Source organism: Urtica dioica, chromosome 8 (assembly GCF_054948205.1).
Source record: "Urtica dioica subsp. dioica isolate 48M chromosome 8, U.dioica_male_clone48M_v1_H2, whole genome shotgun sequence".
NCBI lineage: Eukaryota > Viridiplantae > Streptophyta > Magnoliopsida > Rosales > Urticaceae > Urtica > Urtica dioica.
The window spans coordinates 12223978-12248035 of record NC_142763.1 but is presented as its reverse complement, the minus strand read 5'-3'; the positions used below and the strand labels follow the sequence as shown (position 1 = coordinate 12248035).

At 41.1% G+C, this 24058-nt stretch overlaps 2 protein-coding genes and 1 non-coding gene across 3 annotated transcripts; 1 reads left to right on the top strand and 2 right to left on the bottom strand.

Annotated features, from left to right (window-relative positions):
• Positions 1-418: 418 nt before the first annotated feature.
• LOC149388179 (small nucleolar RNA R71) lies at positions 419-522 on the bottom strand. The gene has a single exon (XR_016301120.1). It is a non-coding gene; the product is annotated as a small nucleolar RNA R71 (small nucleolar RNA).
• Positions 523-979: 457 nt separating this feature from the next.
• Positions 980-3960, top strand: LOC149388178 (uncharacterized). The gene is made up of 3 exons (XM_089622371.1): positions 980-1952; positions 2045-3239; positions 3342-3960. The coding sequence occupies exons 1-3, from the start codon at positions 980-982 to the stop codon at positions 3958-3960; spliced, it is 2787 nt and encodes a 928-aa protein (XP_089478497.1).
• Positions 3961-9803: 5843 nt separating this feature from the next.
• Positions 9804-11280, bottom strand: LOC149388177 (putative glutathione S-transferase). Its single transcript, XM_089622370.1, has 4 exons — positions 11259-11280; positions 10383-10572; positions 10264-10271; positions 9804-10177 (listed from the first exon to the last, which is right to left on the bottom strand). Exons 1-4 carry the CDS (start codon positions 11278-11280, stop codon positions 9804-9806), a joined length of 594 nt encoding a protein of 197 aa, XP_089478496.1.
• Positions 11281-24058: the final 12778 nt, after the last annotated feature.

The following is a 24058-nucleotide window of genomic DNA, read 5'->3' as shown; positions in this document are numbered from 1 at the left end:
GGAACGAGAAATGGAAGATAGAGCGAACAACGTAGCGAACGAAGAGCCAAAGTCCCTATTTCAATATTGGTTACCACCAGTCGACGCCGCGCAATCGGCAATCGCTCTCCCGGCTCTTGCGGGTAACCAAAATTTTGAGATCAAGACCGACATAATACACATGGTCCAAGCGAATAAATTCTCTGGATCACCTGCCGAAGACCCGCAAGACCATCTGACGAACTTCGTCAAGATCGCAAACACGTTCAAGCTCCACAACGTGTCCGACGAAGCCATCCGCCTCCGCCTTTTCCCGTTCTCACTGCGGGACCGAGCCAAGACGTGGCTCAACTCTATCCCGCCGGGTTCCATCACCTCATGGGCCGACCTGCGCGTCAAATTCATCTCAAAGTTCTTCCCGTTCGAGAAGATGCACAAGAGACGCAACGAGATCCACTCGTTTGCTCAATACGACGGGGAGTCATTATTTGAAGCATAAGGGCGCTTCAAGGAGTTAGAGATGAGGTGTCCCAATCATGGCATCCAAGGGTGGATGATGGTGCAGATTTTCTATGGCGGTCTCTCAACATCATCTCGCACCCTAGACAACACGGCCACTGGAGGGTCGTTCTTTCAGAAGACGGGGGAGGAAGCTCACGGCATTCTCGAGGAGCTGGCTTACAACAACGATCAATGCCCGTCCGAGCGGCGCATCTTGAAGAATATGTCAGTCACTCCCGAGATGGAGCTGATGAAGGCACTGGCAGCATAGGTGGCGGATCTCATAAAATCAGTCCAAGGACATAAGGCCTCCGTTCAAGCCATGCACACCCCTGGAGTCTGTTTCTGGTGCAATGGGCAGCACAATAGTGACGAGTGCGTTTATGGGGACAACGGCCAACAGGCCAACTTCATCAACAATAGGCCGCCCCAGAACAACTACAATCAAGGCCCAAGGAACAACTACCAGAATGGGGGATAGAGAGGTCCCCAAAACAACATGCCGATGCAACCCGCGCCTCAAGCCCAGCCTCGTCCACCACAGAATCAGCCCCGACCACCGCCATACCAAGCTCCTCCATTTCGGGCGTACAAGGGGGAAACCAACCTAGATGAGCTCATCGCCAACTTGGCCACGTCAACAACCGCCTTCATAAACTCCACCACCGAGTTCATGCACGAAACAAAGACGTCTCTCTCGAACCAATCAGCTCAGATCCGAAATCTCGAGACGCAAATGGGGCAACTGTCAACCGCGGTAAACTCACGACCTCAGGGAACGCTTCCGAGCAACACCAACATCAATCCCAGGTCACAAGTCAATGCCATTACACTTAGAAGCGGACAAGTGATCGACAACTCCGACAAGAAGAAAGAGAAGGTAGAGAAAGACGAGTCCCCCGTATCGATGAACCAAGCCATGCCACCTCCGACGAGTGCCCCAGCTCTAACAAGAACAACAAAGCTTCCGTTTCCTCAGAGGCAGAAAGAAGGGAAACTCGACCACCAGTTCAGCAAGTTCCTCGAGGTATTCAAGCAGCTTCAGATAAATATCCCGTATGCTGACGCTCTTGAGCAAATGTCGACGTACGCCAAGTTCCTGAAGGACATCCTCTCGAAAAAGAGGAAAATAGAGGACTGCAACACGATCACCCTCACCGAAGAGTGCTCCGCCATCATTCAGAGGAAGTTTCCGGTGAAGATGAAGGATCCAGGGAGTTTCACCGTCCCGTGTGCTATCGGGAACACCTTCTATGAGCGAGCACTATGCGACCTGGGAGCGAGCATCAACCTGATGCCGTATTCTATCTTCAAGAAGCTCGGCATCAGAGAGATGAGGCCGACCCGAATCACGCTCCAGATGGCAGACAGGTCCATCGTATACCCGCGAGGAGTGATCGAGGATCTCATGGTCAAAGTCGACAAGTTCATCTTCCCCGCCGACTTCGTGGTGCTCGACATGGAGGAAGACCGTGACGTCCCAATCATCCTAGGGCGACATTCCTTGCCACATGAGGAGCTCTCATCGACGTCCAGAAATGAGAACTAAAATTGAGGGTACAAGACGAAGAGGTGGTGTTCAACGTGTTCAACGCTATAAAATACCCGAGGGCGAGCGATGATGTCTTCCGGATCGACGTGTGTAACTCCATCATCGCCGACTTCTCTCACCGATCTGAGGACCCTCTCGAGGTAAGTTTGCTAAACTATATCGATTTCACTAACGAGTTTGATGAATGTGAAGCTTTAGAGCACGTGGATTACATGAACACAGCCATGCCATATCGACGTAACTCGATTGAGAGTTTGGGGGAGAGCCAACCTCGAGTGCCTCCGTCCCTTCAACAGCCCCCAAAGCTCCAGCTAAAAGAATTACCAGCACATCTCCGCTACGCCTACCTAGGCACAGACTCGACCCTTCCGGTGATCATCTCGAATCACCTCACCAAGGGAGAAGAAGAAAAGCTGGTCATGACGCTACGCAAGCACAAGGGAGCGATCGGGTGGACACTCTCGGACATAAAAGGGATCAGCCCCTCCTATTGCATTCACCGCATATTCTTGGAGGACGGACATCGTCCCTCGGTGGAGCACCAACGACGCCTAAATCCGGTGATGAAGGAGGTCGTCAGAAAAGAGATCCTGAAGTGGCTCGACGTCGGGGTCATTTACCCAATCTCCGATAGTGCCTGGGTAAGTCCAGTGCAATGCGTTCCGAAGAAAGGCGGAATGACGGTGGTGAGAAACGAAAATAATGAGCTCATTTCCACTCGGACGGTGACTAGGTACAGAATTTGCATGGATTATCGCAAGCTCAACAACGTCACTCGCAAAGACCACTTCCCACTCCCTTTCATCGACCAGATGCTCGACCGTCTCGCAGGGCACAGGTACTATTGTTTTCTTTATGGCTATTCCGGTTATAATCATATCACTATTGCACCGGAGGATCAGGAGAATACCACATTCACATGCCCTTATGGCACTTTCGCCTTCAAGCGAATGCCGTTTTGGCTGTGTAACGCACCAGTCACGTTCCAAAGATGCATGATGGCCATCTTCTCCGACATGGTGGAGAAGACAATTGAGGTTTTTATGGACGATTTTTCTGTATTTGGCCCTACATTTGATCAATGTTTGGAGAATCTGTCTCAGGTGCTCAACAGGTGTGAAGAAACAAACCTCGTGCTAAACTGGGAGAAGTGCCATTTCATGGTACAAGAAGGCATCGTGTTGGGCCACAGAGTCTCGAAGGATGGGTAAGAGGTGGACCGGGCGAAAATTTCTACAATCGAGAAGCTACCACCGCCAACTTCAGTCAAGGGAGTGAGAAGTTTCCAGGGGCATGCCGATTTCTATAGGCGCTTCATCAAGGACTTCTCCAAAATAACGAAGCCACTATGCGGACTACTCGAGAAAGACGCCAAGTTCTCCTTCTCCACCGAGTGCTTAAAGGCCTTCAACTCCCTCAAGCAGCGACTCAGCACCGCCCCGATCATCACCGCCCCAGACTGGAGTCTCTCGTTCGAGATCATGAGCGACGCCAGCGACCATGCGGTGGGTGCAGTCCTTGGGCAACGTAAAGATAAGACTTTCCACGCTATTTACTATGCGAGCCGGACCCTTAACGAAGCCCAAGTGAACTACACGATGATAGAGAAGGAGATTCTGGCAGTGGTGTTCGCCTTCGACAAGTTCAGACCCTATATCATTGGCAACAAGGTGATCGTCTACACCGACCACGCAGCCATACGATACCTCATGGGGAAGAAGGATGCCAAACCATGCCTAATCCGTTGGGTCCTTCTGCTCCAAGAGTTCGACATCGAGGTCAAAGACAAGAAGGGCACAGAGAACCTAGTAGCTGACCACCTATCGAGACTGGAGACGCTCGAGCACGTTCCGGACAAGACGGCACTCATCAATGATGACTTCCCCGACGAAAAGCTTCTAGCCGTCCATCAAGCCGTCCTCCCCTAGTATGCCGACATCGTGAATTACCTCGTAGGCAAGGTGGTTCCTACCGACCTCAAGACGTACCAGAAGCGAAAATTTCTTTCGGAGGTCCGGAGGTATTACTGGGAGGAGCCGATTCCCTATCGGCAATGTGCAGATCTGATTGTGAGGAGGTGCGTTCCCGAGGACGAGATGGAGTCAGTTTTGCGACATTGCCATGGTCTCGAGTGCGGAGGTCACTTCGGTCCAAACCGCACGGCAGCGAAGGTCCTTCAAAGCGGCTTCTATTGGCCAACGTTATTCAAAGATAGCCAGAACTTCATTATTTCATGTGACCGGTCCCAATGAACAGGTAATATTTCTAACCGGAATGAGATGCCACTCACAAACATTTTGAAAATAGAACCGTTCGACGTCTGGGGAATAGATTTCATGGGCCCATTTCCGTCTTCTTACGGAAACAAGCACATTCTCCTGGCGGTGGATTACGTATCCAAGTGGGTCGAGGCCAAAGCTACTCCGTCCAGCGATGGGAAGGTGGTCTTGAAGTTCTTAAAGACCATCTTTACCCGAGTCGGCACACCACGAGCCATCATCAGCGACGGAGGGGAGCACACTTTTGCAACCGGCAGTTTGACGCACTCCTCACCAAATACAGCGTCACACACCGAAAGACATTGGCGTACCACCCTCAAGCCAACGGTCAAGCGGAGGTCTCTAACCGGGAAATTAAGCAAATTCTAGAAAAGACGGTGGGAAGTTCTCTAAAAGACTGGGCCGCCAAGCTCGACGACGCACTGTGGGCCTACCGCAAAGCCTACAAGACGCCAATTGGTATGTCCCCATACCACCTCGTTTACGGAAAAGCATGCCATTTTCCTGTTGAGCTAGAGCACAGGGCGCTTTGGGCGATGAAGAAGCTAAACTTTGACTACAAAGCTTCGGGCCAACAGAGACTCCTTCAGCTGAACGCCCTTGATGAACTCCGACGAGAAGCGTACGAGAATGCCAAAATCTACAAAGGAGAAGACCAAAGCGTGGCATGACAAGCACATTGTCAGGAAGGACCTCAAGCCGGGCCAAAAGGTACTCCTCTATAATTCTAGGTTGAAGCTGTTCCCTGGGAAGCTAAAGTCGCGATGGTCTGGTCCGTTCGAAGTCGTGAGTGTTTATCCACACAGGTTGGTGGAACTGGCAAACCGACAAGGAGAACGCTTCAAAGTCACCGGTCAAAGGGTGAAGCCATAGTTTGGGGGCGTGTTCGAAAGTGGTGACCTTCATCACCACCATTTCGTGAACCGAAAACATATCCCGTCAAGCTATTGACGTTAACTAAAGCACTAATTGGGAGGCAACCCGACTTTCTTTCGTTGCATTTTCATTTTTTTTACTTATTTGATTGAACTCGGTATTGTATTAGCTTGTTAGTTTTCTTTAAAAAAAACGCACATCGCGGGATACACCTTGCGCGGCGCGCGGACGAAACTTTCGGCTTTTTCCATTCACAAAGGCATATGCGCGGAGCGCGCGTAAGCCAAAATTTGGTCTGCGCGCCACGAGGCCATCATGTGCACGGCGCGAGGAAAACATGAGTGCGCGCGCCGCGGGCTCCATTACGCGCGGCGCGCGAAATGAAGATTTTGCGCCTGAAGTCACAGAGTCATATGCGTGCTCCGCGTGTATGTCGAGACTCTGGTCCATGCAGCGCGCAGAACAAGGCACGCGGACCCGCGTAAGTTGTTTTAAATAAGGCTTTTTGACAGTTTTTTTTTCAAAAATTTCTCTTTTCCCCAATTTCTCTCGAACCCTAACCCCATTCTCACAAAAATCCGACCCCAATCATCATACAAACACGGAATTTGTTCTTCACTATTCTTGCATTTGATTTATCTACCTCAATTCGTGTGGGATTAGTTTATTTTTGGGTGTTCCTCATCTCTTCCACCTCTCACTCCCCTACACATCAAGGTATGGTTTTTTCACTCGAATTTTATTGTGGTTTGGTGATGATTTCGTGATATTAAGAAGGAATGCAGGAATGTTGGCTATAGGAATGGTTTAGATACTCTTCATGACTCAATTGTTCATCAAAAATTTGCATGCACTCTAGGTGTTCGATGAAATACCCGAACGAACGTACAAACGAAAAAAGTGAAATATTTACATACGATTACGGGTCAATACGCACGGGGTCTAGTTGTGAATATGTTTGGGAGGGTAAAAAAGGGTAATAGACGTTGTGTTTTGCAGATGCAACGAGCTTCGACATCGAGAGTCAACCCCAAACATGTCCGTCGATCGGGGGCGGCGTTGCCTCGACCATCAACATTACTGGAGGGTGCCGATGAGGTGTGGGACGCCATATCAAAGAAGGGACTAATAGCGGAGCGTGTGCTTACTCCCAATCAGCTGTGCGGGAACATGTTGGCACAAATCTGGAGACTCCATTGGGAGAAGCTGTGCAACATTGAGACGCCAGCATCACCGAAGTTGGTGCGCGAGTTCTACGCTAATCTCTCCGTCACGGAGGGAAATCTCGTTAGAGTACGTAATGTGGTGGTCAACATCTCCGCGCCGGCGCTCAACGATTATCTCGGGATCCCAGAACCCGAGAATGACGACTACGCCGACCTGTGCCTGTATCCACAATGGGAGGAATGGATTCGCCTCCTCGCCCATCCCGAAGCCACCTACAAGACGAAAGTGGTGCATGGTCAGGTAGTCCCGAGCCACCTCCCGATATCGAGCCTGAACCGTTACGCAAGGCGTGGCAGCACTTCATCTGTGCCACGATCCTTCCTAACTTACGGAAACACACGGTGGATCTCCAACGCCTGGCTCTATTGGTGTGCATCGTCACCGGTAAAGGCGTCAACATCGGGAAAATCTTGAAAGAGAGATTCGTGTTCTGTGCAAATCGCGACACCGATGTCACGCTCGGCAATGAGGGGCTCATCACACAGCTCTACCTCAACAAGGGACTTCGAATCCCGACCTCCGAGACGCGAGAAAAATTGGGGGACCCAATCGACGACCGGAAGATCATGAGCCTAAAGCAGTGGAAACACGGAGCCGCACATCCGGATGGGTGCGGGTTCATAGACATTCCCGAGCAGTACCAAGGCAACCCGGGTGCCCCCATCTTGGACGCTCCTGACGAAATTCCACCCCCGGTCGCGACCAACGAAGCTCCCACAACCGGATACAATTAAGTGTTAGCCATGATGAACCGGTTCGACTACCACTTGGGTCGAATCGACCAGAACATCGAAACACTTGGCCAGCGCTATAACGCAATTGGGAGCTTCCTCAACGACTTCGGCCAATGGCAGCGCGCAGAGACGAGTTCCACCAAAACGTTTACAACACGTGGACGTCGCATCAAAGCTTCCCCGTTTCTCATCCCGATGCTCAAGCCGGAACATATCCTGACGCCCCGATCTACCCGGCACACCCACAGCACCTAATGGCACCATACCCGGTGTATCCTCCTTGGGAGCCAAGCCTCTACGCCCCCCGCGATAGGGGTGAAACTGGATCGGTTCGGTTCGGTTTTTGACATTTTTGGTATCCGAATCCGAATTTTCGGTTTTTAAAAACTCGGTCCAGTATCCGGTCCAATTTAGTCTAAAACCGAAATTCGGTTATCCGAATATTCGGTTATCCGGTTTCTTAAATCCAGTATCCAATTTTTAAAATTCGGTTATCCAGTTTGTAAAATTTCAGATCCAGTTTAATATCCAATTTTATAAAATGGATATTCAGTTTCTAAAATCCAAATCCGGTTTGTAAAAATTCAAAAAACGAGTACAAATCACTCTTATAAAGCTCCAAAATGACAATACATAATCTAAAACTGAGTAAAAAAAATAAAATTCAAAAGGATACTCGTCTCCAACTACATGAACATGCAAATATCATAATATAAAATTAAAATTACAACCCTAATGATCATAATAAACCATACAACGATTGAATTTGTGTGTTACTTTTATAGATCACATAATCAAGTTGTAGTAGCAGTAGGAGTTGATATATGAGAAGTTTGTTCTTCTATGACAACTTGATCATCATCTGTTAATAATAATGACATAAATTTAAAATAAATTTGTTTTAATAAACAAACAACAAATGAATATGTCAAATAACTTGTCAAATTAATTATCTTACCCAAAACAACTTGCTTAGAATCATTTAGTGCTTCCACTTCAGTAAAATCTTATTTGGGAAAAAAATAAAAACGCTAGGTCTCTCTCAAAATTAGGTCAAGTCTTTTTTTTAATATATATTTATTTTTAATTAAAAAAAATCGGTTAAATAACCGATATCCAGATTTTTCCAAAATCAAATCCGATATCTGGTCCAGTTTTGTAAACCGGATCGGTTATCCGAATCCGAATTTCGGTTAGCTGACGTGGCTCCAAATTTCGGTTTCGGTTCGGTTTGGATATCGGTTTTATCCGATTTTCGGTTCGGTTTTGTACAGCCCTACCCCGCGACCCCGACGAGGACAATGACCAGGGCCGCGATGAGTAGGGCGCTCGACCACCCCCGCAAAGGTACGTTTCTCCACCCCTGTTCACTACTACAAATACTTTTTTTCAGTGTGGAAGACATTCGGGTGCGACTTTTTGCACCCAAAATTCGCACAAAATAAGGCTTTCAGGTGCGACTTTTCGCACCCAAAACTCAAACAAGCATTTGAAAATTTTAGCTGATTTTTTTAACTTTGGGTGCGACTTTTCGCACCCAAAAGTCTATCAAAATTATTAGGTGCGACATAGTCGCACCCATAGGCTGAAAACATTTTAGCGGCTAACTTTCCCCCGCTTTTTGGTAAAAATATCATTGGGTGCGAAAATTCGCACCCAAAAGTACTGACACGGGTTATTGAGTGCGACTTTGTTGCACCCAAAAGTGTCATTGGGTGCGACAAAGTCGCACCCAAATGTCCTAAATTTTTCCGCGGCCAAATTTTCCCCCTCTTTTTACAAAAATTATTGGGTGCGACTTTTCGCACCCAAAAGTGTCATTGGATGCGACTTTTCGCACCCAATGAATGCGAAAAGTCGCACTCAAATTCAAAGCTTTATATAAATCAAATTTCTGCTCGGTTTTCATTCTATCCGAGCCAAAACATTTCATTTCGCCTCTCTCGCTCTCTCTCCGATTTCTCTCCTACAAATTCTCCGACCACCACCACACTTCGAGCTCCGTCGCCGCCACCACTCCGAGTTCCGTCGTCGTGATCTTTCTCCGGCTAGGTAATCCCTCCCTCTCACTCTGATATTCTCATCCTCACTTTGTCTATCCCCCTTCTCTCTAACACACACTATCTTTCTCTCTCTCAGCCTCCGACCAGCCCCTCCGACCAACCCCTCCGCTGCAACCCCTCCGACCAGCCCCTCCACGACCGTGTGTATAGGGTGAGTGTTTGTGTATATGTGTTTTTTTGTGTGTGGTTGTGTATGTGTGTGTATGGTAATTGAGTGTGTGTGTGTGTGTGTGTGTGTGTGTGTGTGTGTATCCCTGGTTCGGAAGTTATGGAGCCGATCGCAAGAGGAGCGGCGAGGAGCGGCGACGGAGATCCGGTCTCTCTCGAAGAGAAGCACCGACAACCGGATCCTGATCGCGGAGGCCGGAGCCATCCCAGTCCTGGACGGGTCTGCCTCGGAACAAGGAAAACGCCACGGCAATCTTGCTGGCTCTGTGCAAGAGGGACGGGGATAACCTGGCCTGTATAAGCCGTCACCATTTTTTTTATTTTTGGTGACTTTTTAGGTGCGGAAAGTCGCACCTAAATGTCGCACCCGAAAGTCAAGACTTTTGGGCTTGACTTTCGGGTGCGACTTTTCGCACCCAAACTTTTAGGTGCGGACTTTCGGGTGCGGAAAAGTCGCACCCAAGAATTTCAGACCATTTGGAAGAGTGTCTTTAATCTGTGGGACATCTCTGAAATTTTGAATCCAATCCTCTAAGAAAGGAAATGTATTGGGCTCCAGAATCTTCTCACCAACTGCCTCTTCCATGGGCTCTAACCAGTCACAAATCCAACCTAAAACCAAGTCAGTCATCCCAATTCTGTCTCCTCCAAAGAACTTTTTATTATTTCCAAGCTTCCCATGATCTTCTAATTTTCTCAGCATTGCTTTTGCCTCTTCTCTCGCTTTCTCATGTTCCTCTCCAACATTTTGAAAGAAGGCATAGAAAGCAGGGTCCTGAACCAATCCAAATTGGGAAACTATATATATATATATGAGCTAATGAATATTTACCCAAAAAAAAAAAGACAGAGAAATGCAAAGACTTATTTACAAACAAACAAACTATGTTTCCTTATTTTACAAGTCAAGTCTTCAAGGGAAAATAGATTCATATTTTTAGTATATCCTCCTTTTGCTATGTCAAAGAACATGTGTTTTTAGCTAGACTAATATCGAAATTGCTCGAGAATCACGGTGGACTCCAAGATCGACTTTCCGCGATGAATGAGCACCGGAACCACCTTGTGGACTGGGTTGCACTCTAAAAGGAGATCGCTTTTGTTTGAGAGGTCTTGTTCTTCGTATCCGTATTCGATGCCCTTTAGCTTTAGAGCCCATATGACCCTGTAACAATAGCTGCTAGGCCATGATGCTGAGTGTTTTTGCTCCTAGTTATTATTGAAGGTGATTTGTTATGTTTTTTTTTCCTTTTTTTTGTAAGATTTTTCAGAGTCAACGCTTGGGAATGGGCTATCGTAATATGTATTGCGAGATTAATTTAAGAGTTGGCTCGTTCAAAGATACAAATAATATGACTTGATATTAAACCTCATTTTTTTCTACACATATCATTAGTCATATTTAGGGCATCTTCAACCATATCACTAAATTTCGTGTTGAAATTACACTATTTTTTGTGTGTTTTTAACACCAAATTTTTTTCCAACTCCAATCATAACACTAAATTTCACACTAAAAAATATTATTCTTCATTATTATATTATTAAAACTAAATAATCTATTTATTAATAAATATTTAAAAAATAATTATAATACTTATATCTTTTAATCACGTGATTAAAATTATTTCTTACTTGCCAACATATTTAACAAAAAAACAAAATGTACTAAATTTAAAATTTTTAAATTATTAACTTGTCAATATTTAAAAATAATAAAATGTGCTATTTTTTTTTTTTTAAGTTTTGAATGTTTCAATTGAACTTTGCTTTAATGTGTTATTCTTTTATTTAATTTATAAAAAAATTTGTTTTATACAAATTTATATGATATATACAAATGGTAATTAAATAAAGTACCAAAAAAAAAAAGTTATACCGTGTAAATTGTCACACGGCATATATGAACTGATACTGTACAAACGGTATAATTTGATGTTGATTATGCAAAGTGGTTGGACAACATTTCACACCAAATATAGTAATATGGCCTGTGGTTGGTTGCACATGCTCTTAAGGTTCTAAATTTCGGAGATTGTTAAAATTGTGTTTTATAGTAGTTAATAGTGTTGGAAATTAAATAAATAAAGAGTATTTATTTACATGTGTATGGCTGATTTGTGGCAACAATTTGAGTGGGTTCCACTCATCGGAATTGAATAATTCCAAGTGATACGGATTCCTCGTAACGAGGGCTATAAAATTGAATATTTGTTTGCCAAAATCGGACCTAGGATGAATGATAAATTGATGCTCAAAGTAGGCTAAAGAAACACATTTATGTTGTTGTGTTGTGGAAGTGAATACCAAGAGTCCCATATTGGTTGGGGATGTGTGTTGTGGTAGTGTTTAAATACTATCCTCTTTAATTAGTGGATATCCAAGTGCTAGAGAAGAGAGTGTGTGTGGGTTAACCCTTAACCCCTCACGCGCACGCGCCGCCGCCGAGCCGAGCCGGGCCGGGTCGGGCTCGGGCTCGGATTTCGGGTTTCGGGAATTGTCTCGGGCTTTCTTTTTATTGCAAAGTTCACTTCCGAATTAAACCTTAATGTGCCACCTTTACTCCGTGGGGTTAATGTCATTAAGGCTGAGACGTTGCACGGTTTTGAATAGAAAACGTTGCATGGTTTTGAAAACCGGTGCGTTAAATGGTTGGTTGTAATAGCCTCATTAGGAGCTTTAAATGCCTTAAAGGCTAGACGTTTTTCTGGATTTCAAACCGTAGCCTTAGCCTATATAAAGAGGCTTCAGCTCTCATTCAGAAAACACAAGAAATCCATCTCTCCCACTGTTCCGAACTCTCTCCTCTTCCAGAAAATTTTTCTTTCCTTTGTCTTGGTGATAGTTCTGCACAGGTTCTAGTTCGCCGAGAGTCAAGCCTATTGGTGCTAAGCTTGCCTCTGTAGTCGTTGTATCCTGGGAGGCTTTCGCTCACGTTTTCCAGCATCCGTGGGAGGATAAAAAGCATCAAGGAAACCGTCCAACAGGCCTCGACTGTTTCTTTCAATCTTCTCCAATTTGTTTTTCCGGTTCTAAGGTTTAGCCGGTTTTATTTGTAATTTTTTGTTGGGTTATTAAGCTATATAGGCACACGGATATAGTGGATTGAGATATAGTCCACCTTTGGTTAATTTCTTGTAAATAGCCAAGTAAACTTATTAACAGATTAATAAAAGACTTATTTAACACAATCAAACATATATTTTAGATAGTTAATAGGCTGCCACGTATGCAAGTTGGCTATTTACAAAGTATTTACCAAAGATTGGCTAATTTACAATTCCTATAGTTTAGGTGGCTTACGTAGCCAATTTTTTGTTTTTTTTTTTTCGTTCCATGCAACTTGTCTTGTATTTTCTTCAATATTAATATAATATTGCTAACAAATACTCGTCATAATAAGACTTGTTTTTCAGTGGAATTTTTTTCTCGGTCATGTTTTGGACTAAATGAAGTTCAAATTTGAGTTATTTTCCCACGGGTAAGAGAAAATTCCATTGACATTGGCGATATTTCAACACAAAAATATAATTTTTTTAATAAAAATGATTTTTATAGCTAAACGAATAATTAAAATTATTTAATAAATTTATGTATGAGCATTGTTTGATGTTTTAAAAATTAATATAATTTCTCTCATTACAAACCCTTGTTAATGACAATAAAACATATTGTAATTGTAAGGCAACCCACATTCTATGAAGTAAAAAAAAAAAAAAAAAAAAAAAAAGCGCTTAATTATAACACAACTTATCAACAATAAGGGCAATTCACACGATTTTTGTTTATTTTTAGAACCAATTTTTTCCCAACTCTAACTACAACACCAAATTTCACACCAAAAACATTTTTTACCATTATTATATTATTAAAACTAAAAAATCTCTTTATTAATAAATATTTCAATAAATAATTATAATTTTATATTTTGATTAAGTGATTAAAATTATTTATTACTTGCCAATATTTAACAAAAATTAAAATGTAAAAAGTTTAAAAATAATAAAATTTTGAAATAAAAATTACATTTACTTAAAAAACATATTACATTTAAATAATTCAAAATAAAAAACATACATTTGAAAGGTAGATTACATCATACTACTTATCAGAATTAGTATATATATATTTCACAAGTGCTCATTTAATGCATTTCGAAGTTCAATATGAGCATCTCTATCCTTGATTTGTCGGTGTCGAGCTAAAAATTGTTGAGATAGAGTATCGTCATCGCCCGTCATCTCAATTTTTGCATTTGGGAGTTCGACTCGTTCTTCAATAGTTGGATTAGCATCACGTTCATCTTCTATTATCATATTATGCGTAATAATACATTATGTCATGATAGCATGTAACACTTTCTTACTCCATAAGCGGGATGATCCGGCCAAATTGCAAATCTTGACTTAAATACTCCAAATGCACACTCCACATCATTTCTACGTGTTTCTTATTTCACTGCAAATAAAAAAAATTTGGCCATGTAGATCGTGAATAGTTTGAACAAGGGTCGATCATTTTGGATATATATCATCAGCTGGATAATAACCCATATTATCTTGACGGAATTGAAAATAACTTTTGTTGGAATTGATCTAGGGTTTAAGAAAAAGTTTAACGCTTCGGGTAAGCGGCGGAATTTTAAAAAATTTCTTTTAAACGAGTAAAACGATTTTACTAACCTAGACAAAGAGCAAGTACATATAAATTAAAAACTATTATGAGCATAAATGTTTACTAACCTTTGAGAAGCTTGAACGTTGAGAAGCTTTTGGAAAGTTGCAACGTTCGTCTCCCCTCGCAGCACGTCTCTCTTCTTTCCTCGGGAACTCGAGCAACCATGAAAGTTTCTATCACAAGAATCACTCGAGAAAGAAAGGAATTAGTGTGTGGGCACTTTTAAACACGACGACTCGAGAACAAGTCTCAAAGTCTAAGAGCTAAAACACTAGGTCAAATGTGGACCTAGGTGCCAAAACAAAAACCGAAAATAACTAGAGAGAGAGAGAGAGAGAGGATCGGCCACAAGGTCTAGAGAGAGAAGCTCTCAATCTCTAACTTATGTGGAATGAATAAAATGAGAGGAATGATGGCTCTATTTATAGGAGAGGTTTTACCTTCAAAAAGTAGTTTCCTCTTCTTTATTGAATATCACATATTCATGAGCAAATCTCTTGTTTCCCTTTCTCATTTTGGGCGTGTAACATATTCCTCATGCCACATGGATTTGTTTCCTCATTTGTTCTCTCTTGCTTGGTGGCCGAAATTCCCTTTCCTCGTGGAGGAAATTTGTTTCCTCTTTTACTTTTGGCAAGTATCTTAATACATCAATGCACAAAATAAATCTCTCTTTCTCTCTATGGTATGCACGAAATTGGCTTTCTAGAACATGCTTCTAGATGTTTCTTTATTTGTTCATGACAATATAAGAAAAGCCCATTAAGAATTTTCAAGTAAAATTCTATGAAATGAAATTAATCCTCAAGGCCCAATTACACTAATATGGCCGAGTAAAATTTATTTCATTTGTCATCATATGACAATGTCAAAAAAATTGTTGACATTCATTTCGTCTTATGTCCAAAAAGACAAAATTATCCTTTCGACAATTTTCGTAAAACTTGCCTCGTTCTTGTTTTGACTTAGCTTCTAGTTTAACTATTCCTACTCGATATGATTTGTGACAGTAACCTCATGCATGGATCCAAATGAACAAAGCTTGAGCTAAATACTTGGACTCAAAAGTTCACAAACATTTTCCAACTTTAGTTTAATGTCAACTGACTCCACTAAAGAGTTGACACTGAAAATCCCTCGGTTCAAATGAATTTATTTTCTACTCAAGAATTCAACCTAATTATGATGAGTGGATCCACTGAATATTATCTATGTTTACCCTTCATGAATATCATCAGCTAGTCGGGATTTACAAAATTACCATTTTACCCTTCTAGCTGTTATTTCCTCAACTCATTTGTCGCTTGTGAATAAGTTAGAAACAATGTATTGACGAGGAGCTAACAAGTCACATTGTTTCATCCAAAAGATTCAAGACTCAATTTGGATACTGGCCAGTTCATTTATTCACATTCCAAGGAACAAAGCATGAGGTGATATACATTGTATTTCAGCAATCTTGTACATGAATTCTATATCTATGAGAACTTCACAAAGTTACTCATGACATCTTCACAACTTAGTACTTCACCAATAGGTCCTGTTTAGAATCACATAGTGAGTCCGAACTCTGACTTTCTCAAATGAGAATACGTAAGCTATGAAATTGCATGTCTCATTTCTGGATTAAGGTAAGCACGATGCAATTCATACGTAGTGACTTCGAGACATAAGAGGTTAAATGGTTTGTTCTTATTTTTTCTCTAGAAGTGCACTGGTCAATTCAGTACCTTCGGAAGATACCTAGAAGAACTATAGAGTCTCCAACTCTCAATGCCCCATAACCAGACATCATAGATTCTCCTAACAATCGTACTGAGGTCAATAGTCATTTGACCCTTAGATTGCGAATATATCATTTTAAGCAAACTACGAAGAGTTTGTTCATGCAAATCTACATTTGTCTCTTCGTAAGTTGTTAAGTTTGTTTATGGACTAAAGACTAATGTTTTGTCATAAAGCTTCAAACAGACAAGGAAGAATGAATGAACGTTTCAACTTTTTATTAATGAATAAGCAATTACAAGCAAGAGTCTTCATGAGACTTTATTACATCAAATGTACAAAATAAAGACTACAACTCTTCTTGTGGGCATTGACAACACTTTTCTGGTTATTAAATTATGTTTTAAGTTTTTACTATGTCTACTAAAATTATGTTATTTTTTTTAGTTTATATGTTTTTTTTTTGTGTTTAATTTTAACTTTTGAATTTATGTTAGAATTTGTTATGTTTTGGTTGAATTTCGTTTTTATGTGTGTGACGACCCGACTTTTCGGACCATCTTACTTTTTAAAAACTTTAGAAAATGTGAGGAAATTTTTTTTTTTAAAACATAACTTAAAATATAAAGTTTGAAAACTCATGGTCTAAAAAAAATTTCATTTAAAACTTGATGAACGACCAAAAAGTCGAAGTTGCATAATTGAAAACTAAAACCCAAAAATACCATAAATAAAGTCGTAACCTTTAACGGAATTGAAAAACATAACTTCAACCATGAAAAATAAAACCTTGGGTTTAGATTATTGAAAAACCGAAAGCAAAGCGGAAGTCTTTTATTTTCGAAAACGGCAACCATAACCCAACCCTCTCGCTATCGCCGCCGCTGATCCACCCTCCTCACTTGTTCATATGTTGTTTACCTACAGCACAGACGTATATACATATAGTGAGCTAACGCTCAGCGTGAATAACTATAACTCACAAAACATAAGCAATAAAATAAAATGCATGAACCGGTTATTAGTATTTTAAAATTAAATCGTGACATGATATACCCTATTAAAAGTCTATCGTATTTTAGTTTGGGGGTCCCCTAGAGTAGCCATACCGATTTCAGTGTACACTTTGGTAACGAACCATGGGGCTGCGACCTCCCATAGAACGCCCCGTCACATACATAAACATATGAGGAACTCTCTATGTGAGTCCGTAGTTCGGCTCGAGAAATTCCTCTAGTTACCTCCGTAGTTCGAGGCGGTACGACTCTCTCGCTTACTTAACTTATTAATCGTGGTTATTACGTTAAAAGCATGAGCGACATAAGATAAAAAAACATACATGATAACATAGCTAGAAAGATAAGACATGTTATAGATATTCTAATACACAGCATAAGATAACATAAACTCACATATCGTCATATCATATTTTATCAAGCACATTCCGAACAAACACACACATAAAAATTCACACATTACATAAATATTTCATATCACATAATACTTAATATATTTTTGAACTAATCCGTGTTGCAGTGAGATTATTCTCACATTCGTTTCGGAAATTACGACCGTTGGTCGAGGACGGCTTGGGAAAACTAGACGAGTCGGAAAAGCTACACGACTCGGAACTTAATCGATGGAAAAAAAATATTAAGCTACTGTTGAAGAAGTTCTAAAGACAACTCAGGTTCTGGAAATTTTCAAAAACGACTTTCAAAGTGAAATTACCAAAATACCCTTGGTTATTAGGGTTTCGGTGAAAAATTAAAACTCTGAGAAAACTTCTGTAAAATTTCCAGTATGTATAAAACATAATTTGGATCACTTTTTGTAAAGGCATCACGGCTAAAATAATTTTTTAACTATTTATTAAAAATAAAAGAAGTGCTAAAATCTAGCTTTAAATTTTTTGTCAAAAACTGTCTGCGCACCGTTTTGAAAATAATCAAAAGATATTATGTATTTGATAAAAATATTTTTCGATTAAAGGGTTAGATAGAAGACATTTAAACCTAACTTTTCCAAAAAGAATCAACGCAAAACCAAATTTGTTGAATCCACAGTAAACGTTTAAAGTCTGAAAATCGGAAATAAGTCTCAAGTCTGTGCACTGATTTGAAAATAATCATAAAATATTCTGTATGTCATAAAATTATTTTTCGATTAAAGATTTAGATAGAAGAAACATAAACCTAACTTTTCCAAAAAGAATCAACGCAAAAACATACGTTTTGAAACCAGGGCAAGCGTAACCGTTTTCAAGAAATCCGAACCAGATAGAAAAGAAACCATACCTAATTAGAGCTACGAATTTCCAAACAAAAAGATGGATGTGGGAGGGAGAGCAGAGAAGAAGCGTTAAAAGAAAAAGAATGGATGTTTAAATATGATTTAATTAAACCCTAAAAACCCAAACCCTAATCATACTTCTAATATTAAAATATTAATTATTACTATTATTATTATTATTATTATAAAACCTATATAAATAACTATACCTAACTAACTTTAATACTCTATATATATATATATATATATATATATATATATATATATATATATATATATATAAAAGTATATATACAGTAAATATATATAACTAACTTTAATATATATATATATATAAGTATATATACATACACACGTTGATTACATATAAGTAACTTATAAGTTAATATTATATTACTTTATATAAAATAAAGTAATGAATATATATATATATATATTATATATTATTTATATCATACACGTTAACTTTAATTTATAGCTATAATATATATATAATAATATATGTAAAATATGTATATATACACACACCTAATTTATTTATAATATAGTACTTATATATATTATATCCATATTTTGTAATCTAAAGAGTATATTAAAATCAAAAATACCCTAAAGCATACATAAAAGAAAAACTTCAAAAACTATCACATAAAAATATAATCATTCACTACTACTTTATTAAAAAAAAAAAAACTAACGTAACTCGAACAAAAAAATTTTAGTTTTTTAATTAAACTAAAAAAATTGGGATTTCACAATGTGTTTTTTAGTCAATTTATGAGTTTTGATGTTTCATAAATATTTGTAGAGTTAAAATATAAATATATATATATATATAGATATAAAGTTTGTGTTTTAATGCATTAATAAAATAATTTAAAAAAATAAAAAATAAATGCCGTGTGATACAGAATCACGATAAATATTTGAGGGAAAATGGTGGCAATAATACTCAATGTTTTCTCAAAATACGACTTATATACTCAATGTTTTTTTTCTTTGGCAAAAATACCACATGTTACCATATGAAGGTTCCGTTACTACTAAGTCCGTTAACTGGTAGACGGAAATCCACGTGGCGTGAATCTATGTATCTGAGGAATTAAAATGTCGAGAAAATAGTGTTTAAACATCCCTAAATATGTAAAGCATAATTTTCCCGAAATCACTAAAACATCTTCAAATCCCTAAAACCCCAACAACTTATCGATTCTTCAAATCCCTAAAACCCCAACAACTTATCGATTCTTCAAATCCCTAAAACCCCAAAAACTTATCGATTCGTCTTCAAATCCACTTCTTCGATTCTTCTTCGATATTTCTGTGAGCGAAATTGACGACATGGCAGAGGAAATTTCAATACTCAAATCCCTAAATCCGGATTCCAATTCAAGAAAAGTTGGAATTACCAACTACATCGATAAATGGATTCCAGCTATGATTTCCCTCGTCCTCAAAACCACGGCGAAACCTTCACGAAAATCAAACCCAAAAACGAGCTCAGACACGAGGTTCGCGGAGGGAAAAAGAAACGTGCACTACTACAAATATGAGATTCTACAACGGACTTTCTACAACGCTTAACATAAGCGTTGTAGAAACTAGGGATTCTACAACGCTTTACATAAGCGTTGTAGAATCTGGGTGATTCTACAACGCTTATGGAAAAGCGTTGTAGAATCTGGGTGTTTCTACAACGCTTATGGATAAGCGTTGTAGAATCTGGGTGATTCTACAACGCTTTACAAAAGCGTTGTAGAAGAACTTAAATTTCAGATTTCCCACAACGTTACAACAACCCGTTGTAGAACCTTCGCCGCGGCACCATGTGATTTTCGCCGCGGCGACAACTTTCTACAATGCAAGTTCAAAGCGTTGTAGAAGGATGGACCTCGCCGCGGCACGATTTAAACCTCGCCGCGGCGAAAAATTCTACAACGGTTTTTTTAAAGGGTTGTAGAATAGAGTCGCCGTGGCGATGGTCCTCCCTCGCCGCGGCGAGATTATGTCGCCGCGGCTGGAAATATACTCCGCCGCGGCGAGAAGGATACCGTGGCCTAGCAGTTTTCTATGAAACTGCCTCGCCGCGGCGATGTAGGACTCCCGCCGCGGCGAGATGATCCTACAACGGTTAGAAAATCCGTTGTAGGATCTTCTCGCCGCGGCGAAGACATATTCTCGCCGCGGCGAGGTTTTTAGGTTTTCACTATATAAACCAGTTTTCAGTTTTTTTTCTCATTTTCCTCAAAATACAAACGCGAGACAAACTATTTCGGCCGACTCTGTCTTCATTTTCTCTTCCAAAATCCCTCGCCACGTCCTCGCCGCCCCGATTTCTCGCCGTCGCCTTGTCCTCGCCGCCATTCTCGCTCGCCACATCCTCGCCGCCATTCTCGCTCGCCACGTCCTCGCCGCCCAACTCTCTCGCGCCTCTCTCTCTCTCACCGCCTCTCACTCTCTTTTTAAAGGTATGATTTTCTAAGTTTTTAAGGTGGTTATTGATTTAATTTCGTGTTGTTGAATATGGATTTCGTGTTTTTGAATATGGATTTCATGTTATTTCCCCGAGTTGCATGTTGTGGTTATTGATTTAACAAAATTAGGGTTATTGATTTAAGGTGGTTATTGATTTAACAAAATTAGGGTTTGTTATTTTATTATGAATGAATTTGAGTTAGAATTTGTGTTAGAATGAATTTGAGTTAGAATTTGTGTTAGAATGAATTTGAGACGTTAGAATTTGTGTTAGAATTTGTGTTAGAATGAATTAGAGTTAGAATTTGTGTTAGAATGAATTTGAGTTAGAATTTGTGTTAGAATGGAATTGTTTATGAATTTGATATTGTTATGTTTAAATGAAGTTGGAATTGATATAGAATTTGTGATTGTTGTGACATTGTTAGTATTTAAAATGGTTATGTTGATTGTAGATGTCGAGATTGAATTTTTTATGATTATGCTTTGTGAAGGTGAAAAATGGTTCGAACAAAAAATCCGGCGGGCGCCACGGCTCCGAGCACTTCCAAAGGTCCTAGTAAAAGTAAAAGTAAGCGAGCTCGTCAATCGTCTCCTGAAGCAGATTATAACACGAATATCTTCACCAGCAAGGCCGCGGAGGATCGTTACGACAAAATCTCGTCGCGCAGTGTGATCCCTGAGCGGGGATTCAATGTGAGCTCTAACACCGAGATAGGAGTGTCAATCCGCAACAGTATTCTTGGTCATGAATGGGTGAAGTATTGTGCCGTTCCCGAGTTCGAGACGAACTTAAACTTCGTGTACGAATTCTACGCAAACTTACCGGATCACAATGGAGAGGTTGTGACGGTCCGAGGTAAAAAGGTCGATGTGAGCATCGAAGCGATCAACGATTTGCTTGGGACCCCAGATGTGCCTTTCGAGAATGAAGGCTATCGGGAATGGTTGAGAACTTGCAGCCACGAGGAGATGGCGAGGTTGCTGTGCATTCCAGGAGAGGATTGGGTCCTTGAAAAAGGGAAAAGGGTACTCAAGCGTGACCAACTCACCAGGATTGCTAAAGCTTGGATTTACTTTGTTTGCGCTCGCCTCTATCCGATCAAGCACTTCACCACTCTTGACGAGGGCCGTATCCAGGTGTTGTTCTGCATCATAAAAGGTCATTCTATCAACGTCGGTCGATTCATCTACAATTGGATGAAGAGTCTAGACTATACTAATGAACGCCACGGTTTGCCATATCCGTCGATCATTACCGGCCTTTGTACAAATGCGGGGGTAGGACGCTCGAAAAGGGATACGATCAAGGGTCCTATGGGGCCTATTACGAATAACATCATCGATCGCTACAAGATTAGGGAGGAACCACAAGAGGAGGAAGCGGAGGATGAGGAGGAGGAAGGGGAAGAGGGACCACCAGTCAACGAGCCTCGATTGTTCTTACCAGCACCTCCGGTAGTCGACCCCGCCACCATCGACTACATAGCTCAATGCTCCAACTATCTCGTCGGCGGGTTCCAACACACGCAACAGTACATGCACCAACAAGCGGAGTATGGCGCCTCTCACATCAACCAACTGAACGATCTCTACTCTCGGTGGGACATCAACCAAGAGAACCAGGTGTTATTTCCTCCATATCCTCAATACTCCGATTATCCGTACCCACCACCACAGTGGCCACCGCATATGGCACCTCCTCAATATCCGGCGCACTCACCACCACCACCACCACCGAATGACGACTAAACCAACAACACCAACTTTAAATTTTAAATTCAAGACTCGTTTGGTTTGTTTAAGCTTCATTTTAAATTTAAATTAAGACTCGCATGGTTTGTTTATGTTTAAGACTCGTGTTTTAGTTAATGTGTGTTTGAGACTTGATTAATATTTAAAAATTATGAAATCTGAATGTGTGATGGTTTTTTACTTGAATGATAATTTTTCTGTTGAAAACCAAGTTTAAAATGGGAAAGAAAGTAAAAATGTGTAGGGTGAGGTGATTCTATTCTAATCTCGCCGCAGCGACTTAGACATTTCGCCGCGGCGTATAACTCTCGCCGCGGCGTGTTTTCTACCTCGCCACGGCGAGACATTCTACAACGCTTTCCAAAGCGTTGTAGAAAGTCGTCGCCGCAGCGAAACTTACACGTCGCCGCGGCAAGAAACTTACCGAGAGCATGCGTTTTTTAAAACAGAATCTCGCCGCGGCGGCGTAGTCTTCTCAAGAGCCTTCATATTTGGGAACATATCCTCGCCGCGGCGAGTTGATATTCCCGCCGCGGCGTAATGACCTCGCCGCGGCATGGAATATACGTTGCCGCGGCGAGGTTTCTACAACGCTTTTTTAAGCGTTGTAGAAGGGTCCTCGCCGCGGCAGGATTTGTATCTCGCCGCGGCGAGAGTTTGATATTTTTATACCGAGAGTCTGTGTTTTTTAAGAACTTGTCTCGCCGCGGTGTGGTGATATTCCCGCCGCGGCGTAATGACCTCGCCGCGGCATGGAATATACGTTGCCGCGGCGAGGTTTCTACAACGCTTGTTAAAGCGTTGTAGAAGGTCCCTCGCCGCGGCAGGATTTGTATTTCGCCGCGGCGAGATTATCCTGCCACCGCGAGAGATGTACTCAGCCGCGGCGATGTTGGAGAAATGTAAATGACATTGTATAGAGAAATTTTGAATGAAAAATAACGTTGTCCACAGGAGAATAACATAAAATCCAAAATGAAAATACATTATCTAAATGTTCAATATCAAACAAAAATAGGATCTATATCCTTACGAAGTAGATGTGAAACATCGTCATCATTAAAATCATCCACCTCTTGATCAATTGGCGGTAATCCTGATGTGAACGGAGGAATGCTAGACATGTCTTCGTCTTCTTCTTCGTTACCGTTTCTCGCTTTCATATGAACCACTAACGATAACTCAGGATTTGCTGGATCGGAAACATAAAACACTTGACTTGCTTGCGAAGCCAAAATAAATGAATCATTCTCGTAGCCAATCCGTCTAAAGTCGACAATTGTAACTCCTTCATTATCAACTTTAACGTGATTATTGTCTGCCCATTTGCACTTGAATAATGCGACTCGCAACCCGCAATAATCAAGTTCCCAAATATCTTCAATGTATCCGTAATACTTCATAAAAGCATGTTTTGGATTCTTATCTTTTGCCGACGAAACATGTAAAGCTTCAGCAAACAATGTAACACCGCTATTTTGTACGGGATGCTTGTTGTCTCGTTCCCTTGTGTAAAATGTAAAACCATTAACAGACCAAGCAGTGTACCTTGTAACCATTGAGGACGGCCCGCCAGATAGTTTACTCAACGTAGATGAATGTCCTGCCTCTATAAATATGCGTTTTCCAAGCCAGTTCTGAAACAAACGGTTGTGCTCTTCTTGCAACCATTTTTCATTTCTACCCTTCTTTGGATTATTCACTCTCAACTCATTCAAATGAATATCCACAAATGGCTTGACCTCGGAAACGTTG